The 17,348-nt window shown below is 37.2% G+C and overlaps 1 protein-coding gene across 1 annotated transcript; it reads left to right on the top strand.

The window, feature by feature from the left end:
- The first annotated feature begins 6,716 nt into the window (after positions 1–6,716).
- LOC139148536 (GSK-3-binding protein-like) lies at positions 6,717–7,142 on the top strand. The gene has a single exon (XM_070720024.1). It carries the CDS (start codon positions 6,717–6,719, stop codon positions 7,140–7,142), a length of 426 nt encoding a protein of 141 aa, XP_070576125.1.
- Positions 7,143–17,348: the final 10,206 nt, after the last annotated feature.

Genomic DNA, 17,348 nt, shown 5'->3' with positions numbered 1-17,348 from the left:
CAAGTACATTATCAAACGTTTATAAATGCACAGATATTGCTTATTTTATATTGGAAAATAATTGTTTATAATTTTCTCATAGACTACCATATATAGTGAATCTACATTTTCGATGAAAACCAGAAATCCAATTTCTTGTACACACCACATGCACTTTTTACTTCCCACTTCAAGCAAGAAACATTCATATGTATGATAAAACACACAGATCACCACATGCACTTTTTACTGCCCACTTCAAGCAAGAAACACTCATATATATGATAACACACACAGATATAGCTCGTTTTGTAGAGGAAAATTGTTAATAACTTGCCCGATAGACTCCTATGTATTTTGATTTGATATTTTTGTATACCCTCCCGCAAAGGTATGCGTGAAATTTCATGACCCTTCAAAAATGCTTGAGTGAAAAATGGCAACCCCCTAAAACAAACACCCCCTCCCCCACTATTCCTGTCCAGTGCTTTACTTACATTAACAATTTAAAAAAATGTTATGTAAATTAGTTGATACTGTTTCAGTAATTCCTGGAGAGAATACTGCAGCGGTGGTGGTGGTGGTGGGGTGGGGGGGTCAAGTAGAATGTTTGTAGAAAGGTCACATTTTACAATACAGGTGTGGCCTCAATTCCCCTGTCCCATCCCTTGTAATTACTGAAGGCTCCCTAAAGGTATCGTTGAAGGACATAGTTCGAGATCGTTAAATTTTAGACGGGCAGTTACAGATTATTTTGTGTTTTTATGTCTGTGCTGTAAAGTGTTTTATGACTTTCTTTTGTCTATTCGACCTCCACGAAAAGAGGTGTTTCACCTATGGAGTTATCGAGTTTAAATAAAGATTAATAATAATAATAGATTATTTATATGGGATTTCGATTACACAAAAGTGTATCGGCACATGGGGACGCACGTGTTTCCTCATAATCTGTTAAATAACTGGTTCGATTAATTTGAACATCTATGTTTCAATGTACTCCCAACAATTTTATCATCTAAGATCAAACAATCACATTTTTTTTCAATTCAAATATCTCTGGAGCTATAAGAGCAGCTAGCTGCCACAACACGACCTGACACTTGAGTCTGAGATTGGCCATCGTTGTTGAAGGTGAACCTATAAACAGTTCAATCCCCGGGGTTCAATCCCTAAAAACTGACCACTGTGAACACTGTTATGTCGATAAAATATATCGACTGCATTTGTTGTGTTTGCGGTTGTGCTGTTTGTTTTTTTTACTGTATTATAAATCTTAAAACCTACCATAGCAATACCTCCTTTGCTTTCAACTCTGTCTGGTTTTCCCTTCCTTGGATGCGCTACGCCGACTACACTGATTCGTTCGAAGATAAATGACGACCTATTAGATAGATAGTGTATGATTATTGATGGCACCATGTTTTCCAACATCGTCATAAGCAACATGTGTACAAAATATTTGTGCTGGTTGTAAATGGTGTCTGCCAAAACATCAAACAACGTCAACAGCGATAGTAGCATCATCTCCTTCAAACTAGATGCCTGAATTCCCATTGGTAGTATACATGCGTTATCAACAATGTGCGATAAGTTTATACACTGTGTAAATGGTTCGTTCTGTGGAAAAACGCTTATAGGAGTTTGGTTACTATTAATCAATTTATTTATTTATTTATTTATTTATTTATTTATTTATCACATTCGGTCAGTGAAAATGAGCGTTGCTCTGAATGAAGATATTCGTTACAGGGAAATTTTAAAAATAACCGTGATAAAAATGCCAGTCATTGCAAGTGCGTAGAAGTGTACGTGTCCACTATTCTGAGCACGCAGATCACAGCGCTTCATTCATAATAATAGCGACATACTCTGCTTTATATTTGCGTATGCAGTGACCGGAGTCATCGACCTGGCCTTCACTGTATATACAGCCACCGACTAGGCGACTCAATAAAAACTTTCCGTTTTCAGAGCGTGAGTGACAGAAATATCTCCACCATCTTAAAACTAACGGACGGGTGTATACGTGATTGTGGCTGGATATCCGTTGTTGTGTCAATGCCAATGCTCCACTACCGAGTTTCCGATGGATGTACACTGACTCCCTTCAATGCCATAGGACCAAAGGGTCCTCAGGCTCCGATGATGATGATGTTGTTGTTTTTATTATTGTTGTTGTTGTTGATAACAACAATAATAAAAACAACAACATCATCATCATCGGAGCCTGAGGACCCTTTGATAGGACATGCCACACTTCCAAGGGGATGGTGAGAAATTGTAAAAAAAAAAAAATTCTCCATAGAAGTAGAGTATACTTCCAGGAAAGAAAAAAATTACTTAAAAGATATCTGGAATATGAAAATGTTTTGATAATACGCAAAACCACGTACAAATCAATGACACTTGAAAAAAAAAACATTAATGGGTGGTGCACGTTACAAAGATGAGGACGTGTGTGCGGCAGAGTAAAATATTCAGGGGAACGGGTCTATTGAACACGTAAAGAAAAGGTCGCCTTGTCTGTCATGTCTATGTCTACTGGGCCAAGGTTATTCTCGAAACGCATAACAGTAAACAACTCTGATCTCCGTCAAAACACATGGATCTATTACAGTATCTATAACCACACAGACGTGGTCACGTAATGTTTTGTGGCAATACTGGCGGTTGGTTGCATGCTCACGATAAACGCTAAACATACATACATACATACATACATACATACATACATACATACATACATACATACATACATACATACATACATACATACATACACACATACACATGCACATACATACATACATACATACATACATACATACATACATACATACATACATACATACAACATACATACATACATACATACATACATACATACACACACATACACACATACATATATACATACATACATACATTATGACAAATGAGTGAAGGTAAGAAAATACACAATCGATAGCGCTAAGCGGGAGAGTGTTTTTCGCGTTCCTTGACCAGTGTCTGCGTCCGTGAGCCTCTGCACGTACGTAAAAGGGAACATTAAAAACAAAATTGTTTGGCTAGTTCAGTTCGTCAACAATTGCGTAAGGGCACACTTGGAAATGCGAAAGGGTCTCAGTCATGTAAATGGGCTAATCCTAGTCAATGAATTCTTTTTTGAACTCGTGCCAAAAGACGTTGCAGATAAGGTCTCCGACCTGTCGTCGCTGCCACAATTGCGGTCGAGCTTGACCCGGAATGAACATCGTATTTGCATATTGCAGCAAGAAAGATGGCCTGCATGGGATATATAGCTAGCCTGGAATTAAATTTAAGATTAAAGCTTTCACTTCAGCGTGATATTCCGTGAACAACAATGTCTTAGACTGGAAAGGCCCCACTGGTGTGTTAACAGGGAACTTTGGCCCCTCGTTTGTTCGTTTTTGTTTGATTGTTACGTATGATTGTTTCCATATGCAAGAAAGAACCAAAAAAGGGCTGTATTTGTGTTTATGCCTGTCAATAATGGACGGTGTTTGCTTGTTTATTTGTTTTTGCATGTTTGTTTGTTTTGCTTGCTTATAAGTATACTCAAATGATACCTTAAAATGTTGCTATTAAATCAATTCCACATTATAATAACTTTATTGACGTTATTCCCTCAAAGGTGAACATAGTCAAGAACTAATACTACAAAAATAAGAAAAGGATACTTATCAAAAAATAATATATAAATATATATATATATATATATATATATATATATATATATATATATATATATATATATATAAGATATAACTTTATGCAGAATATGAAATGTGGGGTAATCTTAAAAAAATATCTGTTTCTTGGATAAATGTTGTGAGGTACATCATGCTATCTGTATTGCTCATTATGTAGCAAAATTTGGCTTGCAAATCACAGTTGTTGAAGTTTTCATTGTTGACTGCTATCGAGTCTAACAATTTTTGTCGTGATTGTGTATGACATGGACAACACATGATATAATGAAATTCGTCCTCAACTGAGTTGGTATCACACCTATTACAAATTCTGTCCTCAGCTTTTAGTTTTGGTCTCATGTGTCTACCTTTCTCAATCATCAGATTATGGTCACTTATTCTCAGCTTGGTAATGTATTTTCTGTCATTTTTATCCTTGATACAGCTTAAATACTTTTCCATTTTAAAATCCGTTTTAAACTTTCTATAAATGCGTAATTTGTTATTCTCTCCTGATGATGTCTTTTCTGCATTAACTTCATTTTTCCATTTTAAAATGTCTAGTCATTACTTATCTTATCTGTTAAGTTTTTCACACTATGTTTATCATTTTTCCAAAAATTACCAACACTCTCCAATCCTGTAATTTGGATTTACATATATATAATATATATATATATATATATATATATATATATATATATATATATATATATATATATATATATATATATATATATATGTATATACAAACATATATACTTATACACAAACATATATACATATATACATATATATATATATATATATATATATATATATATATATATATATATATATATATAACTTAAAATATTTATTATTTTTTTGTTTAATTCTTTGCTTCTTTATTATAGTCCTAGTTCTTGACCAGCCTGTGTTCACCCTTGAGGGAATAACGTCAATAGAATTACGAGATAAGGCATAAGCTTACTCTCGTTTGTAATGAGGAGTAAGCACTCATCTTTTTCCACCACTCTCTCCAAATATTCGCCCTGATCGATGATTTGGTTTGATTTGGAACTTGCGCGACGATGTCACCTCTTTTATTTTAAGGTAGAATGCGTCTCGAAAGTGAAAGACTTAAACTTTTGTTTAAACTTTCCTCAAGGAATCTTTCAACCATTCTCTTTCAGTCAAGAGTAAAACTCGGGGGTCACCGTGCAAATTTTGGTACAAGAGATACAAATAACCCAAGATTTACCGATATTTAAAATTCAAGCCGCCATTCTCATGTTAACTCTGTGGAGAAAAATGAATTTTCGAATTTCGAAAAATGAAGCCCTTGAAAAGTTTTCTTTTACCAAGATAAAAGGAACCCCCACAAGTGGTAGATCAGAAAAGAATTGTAAAAGTTGGAGAGTTCAAATATCTGTCCCTGAGGCGTGTTCTACCTTAAAGGATGCAATCGTACCTACGTTTTAGGTTTCAAAGTTGAAAACATGAGGCAGTATATCAGACGCATCTATTTTAGTTCAGAAAATGAAACACTGGTGGATATGTCCACTTCAGATCTTGGGTTCAAATTCATGAACAGTCATGCAAAACATCGTTATCAATAAACAAATCGTATTGTCCTGACTTTCATTTCACATTTTATTATTCCAAACAGCGTACACATACATAGGGCCTACATACATACATACATACATACATACATACATACATACATACATACATAGGGCCTACATACATACATACATACATACATACATAAGCTTTAACATACATACATACATACATACATACATACATACATACATACATACTGTTTCAGCTATCGGCCCCCTATTGTAAATTATTGTCTTCCTATTAGAAACAGACAAAACAAACAAACGACATTAGAGACCGGTTCCCTGTGGTTCACAGCAAATGAGTGCCAAGCGTCAAGACGATGAACTGGAGGTGGGGGTCGCTAGAGGAAATAGATATGTTACCTCACATCACCCGACGACAGGCCAAAATTAGTTTTGTTTACATGTAAAAAATATGAGGGTCACAGACAGTAAGCTTATTTCGTTCCGTACTGCAACCTCTACACATGTTTACAATGATAAGTGTCGAGAAGTCCCTAGTTCTGATAATAAATGGTCATTCATTCCAGTTTTACTATTTTCAATATCGCTTGCGTTAATTAAAAATATTGCTCAATTTTATTGGTTCAATTGCGCAACTGCAAAACACCGATAGAATACACACTACATCTATTTATATATCACAGGGGAAGACCCTGTATCTACTCTACTGTATAAGCTTATGCTTATAAAATATGAAATAATATTGCCAGAACATGATACACTCGTGTACACACTTAGCATAAACGTCTATTGACGTACATTCCGTTCTTGACTACTTCCCCGGTGGTTGTTACGTGCAGCGCAGCACTAATAATCGGAGCATAGGGGGTGACATTGTAGCGTAACCGCCGACAACAACAACCCCGTTCAGCGAGCAGAAACATGTTTGTCAGGAAAACACGTCGCAGTTCGAAAATAGCAGGGCATAGGGACAGCCAATCAACGATCGCCTAATCTCTCTCAGCCAATGACTCACCTAGCCAGTCACGTTCGCACTTCGTGTGGTACGATGTAAACAAATAATCAAATCACCACCCGGAAATAGAAATATACCTCCTCCCCTCGATATATAGTCCGTCCAAAGGCGTGTCGTGAACAACAGATTTTCAAGATATAAATCGAATTCGTAAGTTTTAATGAGAAGTAATTTATACGACACTTGCTAAGAGCCTTATACATCATTTTCGCTGAATGTTACTCGTATCTCAGGGTAAAACATACATTTTTGACCTGGAAGTTTCGCGGGCTTGGCGGAAGGATTCTTGAAAGTAATGCGGCGTATGTTATGAAACTGAACAAAAACATTCGATGTTGTTGTCATTCACTCGAGGCTTTCGCTCTACGGCCTTTGACGCAGATACTGAACTCTTAACAGTTCTCCACTTCTACACGGAGATATCCACCTAAAATGCCGTCTATTGACAGCCAAATCATCGTCAGGCGCACCCAGGCATCGCCGAATGCCATTTCCACCGGGGAAATCGACGAACTGGTGAAGAAAGTGAGCGAAACCCTGAAGTTAAAGGCCCGACAGAAGCAGCGTGCTCACAAAACATCGCCCTATGGCGTGGCGTGTAAACAATGTCGGGCTGGAACTGTGTGTGGTGGCGATGATTGTACGTACCTCAGACATACACACTCAGGGCGCATAAAGAAAAGGACTGATACTTCGAAACCACACCAGCTTTTAGAAGAACTCTTACGGCAGGGAAATTTAATCAACGAGGCTGTTGCAAGGCTAAAGCAAGCGGGAGACCCACTCCGGAGGAAATACTCGTATCCCGAGGTGGACGACCACATTTTTAGCGAACCACCCTCGCCGGCATCGCTGTGACAAGATTTATTTTTGAAGGCAGATGTGTACAAAACAAAGAAAGACACGTTGGAAGTGAACTTTCTACAAACGTCTCAGGACTTTGTTGCATAAACTGTACGGAAACGTGGAACCAGTCCTCGGCAGTTCACCGTCGCCATGTTGGAATTTTGAGATTTTTGTTATGGCAGACACTGTCTGGACGGTACAAGGCCACCCCGCAGTGTAAACAAAGTGCGGAGGTCGTTTTCGTTTATCAACAAAATGTTTACGTTGACTTGCTTACCGTCATTTTCAAAGATTTGATATGTGCAATTTCTTATTGTAAATACATTTGATGTTTAGCCTGGGAAAATGTTTGCTTTTTTTCCTACGTTACAACATTATGAGACAACTCAAAAGCAAATGGAATGCATGTTCACTACATTAAAAAAAAATGCAAAAGCGAGGTCCCTAACTCATTGATAGTCATGGAGATAGGAAAGCCTGCCTCCATGGATGAACGAATCTTTGTGTAATGAAGGGCCAACAAAAACCTGTAGGTAACTATATATTTTACACCATCAAGTTGCGAAACATTGGACATTCTTATACCTTGTCTCTGTCTAAATATTCTACTTAATAATGATTCGTATAATAGCTGACCAACTGAGCCGTGTGCATTCCTGTAGGCCGTGTAGTAAAATGTGCAGTGTTTACGATTATGCCTCAACGCACATTAAAAGGAGTATCTTTTTCGTGTAATGCGAAAGGTTCGATCATCGCACTTATAGCATTGTCAACGTTTGTGATGTCTATGTGTTTAGACCAGTCGCAAGGCGGCCTGTGGTCAATACGATGAGTTTTTTCCAGTCCGCAAAATAACTTTTGTAATTTTTCACATTGACATAGTGATGTATGTAAATGTGTTGTTACCAGATTCCTTTTTTTCACAATGTTTACAGTTGTGATGGACTTGAATCGCCAGTGCCACTGCCTGTGTGCACATTTTTGTTTCTAGTCATATAGAAAAATCTCAGTTTTATGAGAATTACAAGAGACTTTTCCTTAAGGCAACAGCAGTGTGTTATGGGTAAGAGGTGGTTTAGGACACTCGATATGTTGCGGTATACCGTGTTTATACCAACATTGGTACTCAATTTTGGACACGCCCCCATTCAGTAAAGGTTAATCGAAGTTCGGAGAATTATTAATAAATAATTTTACCCACCATGACTGTTAAGTTTTTGAAACAGTCGAGTATTGTGCCGGAAGTGCGAGCTACCCCACTTCCAATCGAGGTGTCTTTTGCCAGACTTTCCTCTTACCTGAAACACAAACTACTGCCGGAATTCAAGAGAGAAAAACAAAAAACGAAAAACTTAACGAAGATAAAAAACTTCCATGAGAGAGGGAGTGTGTTGGGCGTACATCCCAACCTGTGTGTGTTTAGCTAGTACATTTTGTAAATATTTGTTAATACTTTTGCTATGTGTATTTCTCTGTTGCCTTTCGTTTACGTGTTTCTTTTTTATTTTAGCATACTGTAAGGTGCTTGGCTGTGTAGTGGAACAACCAGCTGAAATCATGTTGATTCAGTAAACAAATTTCTCATCTTTTCCTTTTCCAATTTTGTTAATTATGTTATCGGTGTCGTGTTATGTTTCAAACAAACGGTCAATGCTAACCAATTTTTTTTTCTAAATAAATATGTTGACTCTCACATACGCAATGTTTGTCTTTTCTGATTTTTTTGCTTGTTGAAAATCCCACAAGTGTGAGAGCAGAGATTCACACTTAAATTGTCTCTGTCGGGGGGGGGGGGGGGGGGGGTCCTTCGATACGAGACCCTATACAGGGCCATTCCGTTCTCTGTGTGACGCCTAAAGTATTTATCACTTCGGATTCTTGTAACGCCTCGTACAGCCACCCAACAACTATAAACAGAAAGAAAAACAGCCCTTCGTGGAATCAGCTCTCCGGGCTTTCGTTTTATGACCCGTTGGTCATTATAAAGTCTGAATTTGAAACACTGTCTATTGCTTCATGGATCCCGCATCGATCATCGAGTGTAGAGCTAAAAGTGACGGTGTCACGGGAGTACACCCACGTCCACACAGGACAGTGAACAACGTATACACAAATTCATGTGTAAATCGTTTTCTCAGCTACATGTAATAAGAGGCTATAGGAAGGGGCAAACAGTTTTAGCCATGGGCTAGGCCATGTTTGAGCTTAGACCCCAGAAAAAGAAACTAGGATTTCATGAAATTATCAGTAACGAAGCCCTAGAAACACCCCTCAGGGTCGGCTCTGTCAGGTCGGTGCTACTTTACAAACTCGAGAAGAATCAAGAAAGGGAAGTTCATAACGTGCTGATTTCGCAAAAAGGTTAGCCACAGACACACCTCTCTTTCAGGATAACCTTTGTCTGACCCCAATAATATAATAAAGGCTTTATCATGCCGTCGCCGTGTGGGTAGGTACGTACCACCTGTATATGGTATGTTTACCTGTCCATTCTCCCGGTGGATATTTATTATGGCAATTTGCCAGATCTCACAAAAGCGGCGGTGTATTTGTGAGGAAATGCATTCAGTTTCGAACTCTGTGTGGTTTGGAGATAATTCAGAAAAGGAAATGCGTAAATTGTTATCATAGCATTGGGCCTGAACCGTCGTCCTTCAAAGATTTTAATAGCTTGGTGCGTATATTCAAAGTTTATATACTGTTTTTCAATTTTTACAGTTTCCCGACACTCGACAATAAAAATTAGGAACCGATAAAATTTGATTCTACAGCGAGATTAACAATAAATCCATAACAGCTATTTGGAATTTGGATCATTTACGGCGAGGTCGCGGAGAATTGGTGAACCACGAACGATTTTGTTTGTCGCGACATTGAACATGACTTGGTGGTCAAGGTCTCGAGCGAGGAACACTACTGTCTACATTATGACCATGGTTGTCATTGAGAAATTATTACTATTTACGAAATCTATAGCTGTTTATGAGGGGGTATAATTTATTTGGACGGTCCTCGTCTATGCTTGTCGCGTTTGTCATCAGACACAAGCATTAGCAACCGTATCTTTGCAAAAAAAACCCCGCGTCACATGACTAACCTCGCACAGTTTTGAGGTCACGCCAATATTTCAAAACAAAAAGGGCACTGTAGCCTCGTTATCGATATACCCCTGTCCATGCCCGAACTTTACCATGCATCGACCGACCTCCAATGATAACAGTGTATACCTCATACGTCAGTACCAGGACAGCAGAAACGAAATAAAAACACAAACACAAAAAATCATCATCGTTATCGACGATGCTACGTCACTGTACCGGAGCTGTCGATACGAATCGATCGAAATATGCTGATAACACGGGCAAATTCATGAACAGATAAGCTCCTATAGATTTTCACGTCAAAGCAGCTTGTTTCCCTCACAGATTATGGGGGCGCTACCCCAACCCCCATCCACCTGTTGTTCATAAAAAGTGTCTCAGACCCACCGTATATTAGCTCTTGATGCTATACAATCAGTATTAAGGGAGCATTCGTTTTTTACTGGAAGGGGGGTCGATTGAATGTAAAAAGTAACCCCCTCCAAATAAAATATCTCAAACCCGTCAAATTCATCAATTGTAAAATGTGCCCCCCCCCCAAAAAAAAAAAAAAAAAAAAAAAAATGAAAAAAATCAGATTTGATTCATTAACCCTTCGCACCCTATGGCCCGAGCTGAAAATTTAGGCCCGTCAAAAGTGCTTGCAAGAAAAGAGTTACCCTCCCCAATTTTCATTCACAAAAAACAGTAACCCGCCAAAATGTCACAGTCCGTATCAGTAATATCTTAATTGACTTATAATTTCCCTTTGAACTTTCAAAGAATCCTTTTTGAACTTTACATATAATCACTGGGTGAAATTTCAATATATCATATTGGTTTTTCAGATCTGTCTTTCAAATATAATATTCTCGTCACGTACATTTATATCAATTGTCAACTTTTTAAAAACACAGCTAGTTTTGTATTGTAAAACAACATTTTTAGTGAAATTCCAAATCAAATTTCTTGCACACATATGAACTTATAATCGCCCTAGTCTAATCAAGTACCAATAATCAAGATTACATAAATACACAGATTTGCCTAGTTTTGTATTGGGAAAAAAATATTCATAGTTTCCTCATAGACCAACATTCATAGTGAAGCAACATCTCGGCGAAATTCCAAAATCAAATTTCTTGCACAAACATCCATTTGCAACCACCCTAGTCTAACCAAGTACATTAATATAAATAATTAAGCGTACATAAATACACAGACCGTTAGCTAGTTTTGTATTGGAAAAAAAAATTATTCATAATTTCCTCATAGACAAGATAGTGAATCATCATGTCGGTGAAATTCCAAAATCAAATTTCTTGCTAACACATGCACCAGTAACTACCCTAGTCTGATCAAGTACATTAATATCAATAATCAAGAGTCTATAAATACACAGATTTAGTTAGTTTTGTATTTAAAAGAAATTATTCATAGCTTCTCATAGACTACTCATAGATTATGTATGGAGGACCAAGCAACATTTTGGTGAAATTCCAAAGTCAAATTGTTTTCCATGACTCCATACAAACCTTTGTAAAATTTGACCCCTTCCAATCATTGATTGTAAAATCTGACCCCCTCCCCCCTAAAAAAACCAAACCAAACGGTTTCGTAAAAGTCAACCCCCTGATTTCCGCCGACCCCCTTCCTATAAAAAACGAATGCTCCCTAACTTGTGTTGCATATAAATCTGTCCACAGTAATAGACTGGCACACATGCATAATCAAACTATAACCTCTGACATTCTTTGCTTTGAGTAAACTGCATGCACATACGACCCCGGCACTTCATGAAAACACTCCAGGGCGCAAATATTTCACTCACTCAACATGATATTCTATTACTAGTAGTTATTTTTTTACAAAATATGCAAAATATGCCAAATTTTAACATACTAACTGTGTATTTAAGTGCTTCTGATTTATTTATCACAAGTTATGGTAGTTACACTATATTTACAAGGTGTGCGCGTATAGTACGCACAAGGTGACATTCGCAGACCAGTACGAGTAATTTACATATTTGTCCTGTGTCACTTGCAGATAAACTGTTACTGGTCAATTGATCACAAATGCTACTTTATAGAAGACGTTGAAGGCAAGAAAAGTAGGACGTTCCAACGCTCACCGAAACTATGTCTGACAGACCTTTGACAGTACTGCGACCTCAGCGCCCCATTGGATGTAATTACAACCCGTTCATAACTACTAACGTTTGGGTTTTTTTTCAGTCAATCGGATTGTTGTTATCTTCGGCAGTGAGCTAAGTTATCGACTTTGCACACGAAAATTGCAAAATTTAATGTGCGCGCGAATGCCTTCGTCGGGCCTATTATTGAAGATCACACGATAAATTGCTCATACCTGTTTTTATACACATGGAAAGAAGCGTCAGAGGTTATTATCATGAAGCCTGAATAAAAACGTACGTTTTAACGTTGTCACCGAGTCGAGAAGGATTATTGTCCAAAGTTTAGATTCACACTAGAAACAAAAAGTCAAAAGACGGACAGATAATGTAGTCGAAAACGAACGATAACATTAGGCCTACACGCTTTAATCATTAACAGATGAGATCATAAATAAGTATTTCAACTGTAGTGTAACCACCTAAACTCACAGATGCATATCAAGTCGTCTAAGTCATTCATTTCATCGAAATAAAAGTCCAGCTTGCTCCAAGGATATGTTTGAAGGATATGTTTGTTGTATCAAATTCCTTGGCCCGGTGGAGGCCAGCCCTTCAAAGATCACTGACACTTGAAAAAACTTGGAGCCCTTTCGGTGACCTAAACGACCGTGACCTAGAACAAGACATTGATTATAATTTTTGCGCATGACTGAATGCACGTACGGGTTTCTACTCGGTGTAAACATGCGAAAAATAAAATTGAAAGGGAGAAACGCACCACAGATCTTGAGGGTCAGCTAGTAGGAACAAAGTTTTGCACACCCCCTTGTATTTTAACAAACTTAAATGGTCTGGGATGACGAAATAACAACATTTGATTAGAATTTAAAGTAAATGTTAAGTAATTGAAGGTTCATTTTATTGCAAAAATGAGGCACATTATTCGTGTCGTGTGCGCGTCAAAAGTGAAAGCATTAAACCTTCGATCATACTTTCCTCAATGAAACTTTGAACATTCTCTTACCAAATCAAGACTAAAATCAGGGGTCAACGTGCAAAGTTTGGTACCAGGGAAACAAATTACCTGCGATATTTGAGATTTAAAACGGCCGCCATTCATGTGTTAAACTAGATGGGGAAAATAGAACTTATGATTTTCGAAAAACTAAGACCGTAAGAAATTTCTTACTCCAATGCTTTAAAATAGGCCCCCACAACATTAACTGGTAGCTCAGAAAAATACTGGGAAAGTTAGAGAGTCCGACTATCTGTCCCCGAGGTGCGTTCGACATGAATACACAAAATTCCATCGACCACTGGCAAATGAGACGCGAAATTATTACACATCCGTTCAAGTTGACAGTTGTCACCTTGTAAATTTCACGTCTCCGCTTCGGTGGTAAAAATCATCTCTCCTCTCTTATAGATTGATACAAGCTAGGCTTATGCCGATACTCTGGCCAAGACGATGACAAAATATGATCCAAATGGCTGGAACTTAATAATTCAAAAACAAACAACGCCAAACAGTTCCAACTACAGTTCTCTAACTCAGCAAATTTTAGCTTAAATCTGACGATGACATACAGAAATACCGTACCAGGATCTTTGACCTATAGGTTATATAAAAATATGACATGATCGCTCAGGATAGACCATGATTTGTCAATGATAACGAGTAAAGTTGACAAACCTTTCTAGGAGCTTGGTTGTACTGTCTCCCTCGATATTAGTGATCGTAGTTTGTAACGAGCAATTTTGGTCATTATTCTTTTTGTTCTGTGTTTGTCTTACTGTAATATTGGCCGGGATTTAAATAGACTAGTATTTATTGAGTGTGTTTTATTGTTCACTTTTATTTGAGGTGCTTTACATTCTTTGCCCAAAGCGACGCAAAGGTAGGTATATAAATGACGTATACGTAAAACTGGGACGAATGAATAGTATTCATGAACCGACCTACATGACATCCACACAGAGTGCGACTCAAACGACTGCCGGACTACTGTAGGCCTAGTATACTAGCATTAGCCTAAAGCTTAAGATTTCACATTTAAGCGTGGAATGCATGAATGACGCGCACAATACACTTTGCCATAAATTGATCGATTACTCATGATCAAAAATAAAAGATTTCCCAATATATACAAACAGAAAGTTGTGAAATTTATCTATGAGTAAGTGCTTCTGTATATAAAACGATGACGTCCGCCCGAATGACGTGCCTCTCGAGATTTGTTTCACTGTTCTGCCGCTGGTGGCGTGTATCCCCCAAAACAGATGTCCATATACACTGTTATTCGGAGGTTCTGGGACTCTCGTCCCTTTGACATCCACCCCACGGATATTTACACTAATCCTTACCCTAACCCTAACGTTGGCTGAAAATTTTCCCGGGTGGTAAATTCATCACCTTAGGGAGGATATCCACTTAGGTTTTATAGCATTCGTAATGACATTCCTGACTATAATTGATCAAGGTAAATAATCTCCAATTTTGAGGACCGTTCAAATAAGATATAATGATCCTTTCAATGACAATTCTCGTCAGATGCAAGAAATGCCTGTGTGTGAATAGCAAATCCCGAAAACGGCATTCTTCCCTGAACAAGAACTTGCTGTGCAAAGTGATGGGAGGGAAACATACTCACAAATTTATACATCATCGTTTATCACCTTAAATACATGACCTGTTAGCTATAACGCGACTTTACGATGTTGGCATCGTTATCATAAAGAAGACGGAATGCGTGCAAAAACCCACCGGGTGAATGATGAATAGATGTGTACACGGTCCCTTTTGTGGAGGAGCAGAGGTCTGAAGAATTCCATTGTATCAGTATATGTAACAATAAAGTTACCCTTCCGGTAATTATGCGCCATTACATGTATCCATTATCATATGATAATTAATTTCAGCATACTATTCATGGGACATTCTTTCACATGTTACACCTGTTTATCACTGACGTACATATAGGTGCCGTGTTATCGTTCATTAATATGCGAGTTAGTATTTTATGGATTTAATTATGGATATTGTACACACTTACGTAATTACAAAGGAAGAAAACAATACGATCTGATATCGGACAGGTTGACCAAGCTACTTTTTCTGATACTCTAGCGAGAAATAAAGGACTTGATTTCCTGCTTAATATGTTTGTGCCATTGCTTGCAATTGTAGGGCCTCATGCTCAAATAATATACACCCGACTTAAGTTTAGTAGCTGACAAATCTATCCGTACATAAAAGCAGTCTCTCCGTCAATGGAGGGACTGTGTGAAAAGGTACGTCCCTGAGGTGTGTGTCTAATTTCAAATATGTTATCAAGGGTGAAGGTCTTTAACTTCATCGCTCCGGCAATTCAGCAGAAACGAATGGCGATTGTCGGCTCATCCAACACGTGTAACGCTTAACGACTAATTGAAAAATGTCAGTGTACACGTATAAGCCGTGTTTAAAATTCGTGTAGATCACGTATATGCGACACATCCGTCCGTATACACTGTGTAGTAACTCTCGTCGTAGACTGAACCTGGGCAATGGTGTCACTTGTATATTTTGGCATAGATTGTGAAACTATATAAGGATTTCTAGAGGGTTGTTCATATAAGCAGATTACAATGTGTAAAATATGATTTATCAATCATAATCGTAATTTATTAATAATCATAATTATCAAAACAACGGGGTTTCCAGACGGTATTTACACAAAGTAGATTATTATTTTATTATTTTATTAACGCTTGTTTAACGAGGGTAGCCTGGTAAGCTTCAGTAAAGATGCTTATCTTCCCCAGGGCCCTCAAATAGACGACATTGTTTGTAAAAAAAGTTTTAATATTCTGTAACATTCATATTAATAATTTATTAATATTCATAATCATTTTTTATGATAATAATACGAAAGATCATCACAAATAATGCCTAATCGACCTGTGTCCAGTTTTGGCTAATTTGACCTTTGACTTCGTGTACATATTTTCCAATCAACCAACTGCCAATAAATTGATTTGGTTTTGACGTCAGCGTGACCCTTTGTTATATCATAGTTCTCTACGGTGACGATTTCACAACTTTCTTCATTTTGTCAATTTTTTGTCACAATGATTCAGGAAACTGGAATAGAAATGTATATTAGTATCTCCTCTGATTTTCGCAATCATTTCCCATCGTTCACGGCAGCCATTTCTATTATTATCCAATATATCTTTTATTTTTCAAGTTGTCGTAAGAACACTTTTTTATTCCAACATTAATAACATATAAAATCATATCTATATAACTGTGAATGTGTTAATGCATCAAATTAAAGTGTAGGGTCTGAAAAAGTAGCCATGTTGCTTGAAGAAGAGAAAAAATATCGATAAACTAATATCATTATGCATAGACTCCTATGCATTTTGAGAAGGTAGTAGTGTTTGTTGTGCGAACACCTGTCCAAATATTTTTTTTGAAAAAGATAAATTTATTTCAACAAAGTCGTATATAAAACAACTGTGAATGCGTTAAAATTACAATGCAACTTGTTTTAAAAAACCAAAATATCAGTTATTTAACTACAAAGATCATCATATAAATGCATTAAGGATGCATTCTTCTCCTTTAAGTCTTACAAAGCTTGAAAACTTTGTGATAAAATCCTCAGCTTTGGTCATAATCTTATAAGTGAAATCACAGTTACTCTACCCCGATGGGTAGAGTAACCGTGGTGAAATATAATGTATTCATCCATGAGGAAAGATAACATTTTAATTGCATAACATGGGATTGAAGGGAAACTCTAATCCCATCAAGAGTAACCGAATGTTCTAAACTGTGTATTTTACAAAGGGAGTATTACAGTAAATAATGTCAGATGTTGCGTTATTATCATTTTCGATTCCTGCGATTGCTAATCTTTTGATGTTGATATTGTTATCAAAGTTGTGTTTTCTGACAAAGAAAGAAATACATTTCTGCCAGATTTCTTTAACATATTTACACTCAAATAAGAT

Source organism: Ptychodera flava, chromosome 13 (genome assembly GCF_041260155.1).
Source record: "Ptychodera flava strain L36383 chromosome 13, AS_Pfla_20210202, whole genome shotgun sequence".
NCBI classification, from domain to species: Eukaryota; Metazoa; Hemichordata; class Enteropneusta; family Ptychoderidae; genus Ptychodera; species Ptychodera flava.
Note: the sequence above shows the minus strand (reverse complement) of the source record. Positions and strands in the feature narration are given on the sequence as shown.

Coding starts and splice junctions, on each gene's coding strand:
- LOC139148536 (XM_070720024.1), top strand. CDS start 6,717: ATGCCGTCTATTGACAGCCAAATCATCGTCAGGCGCACCCAGGCATCG.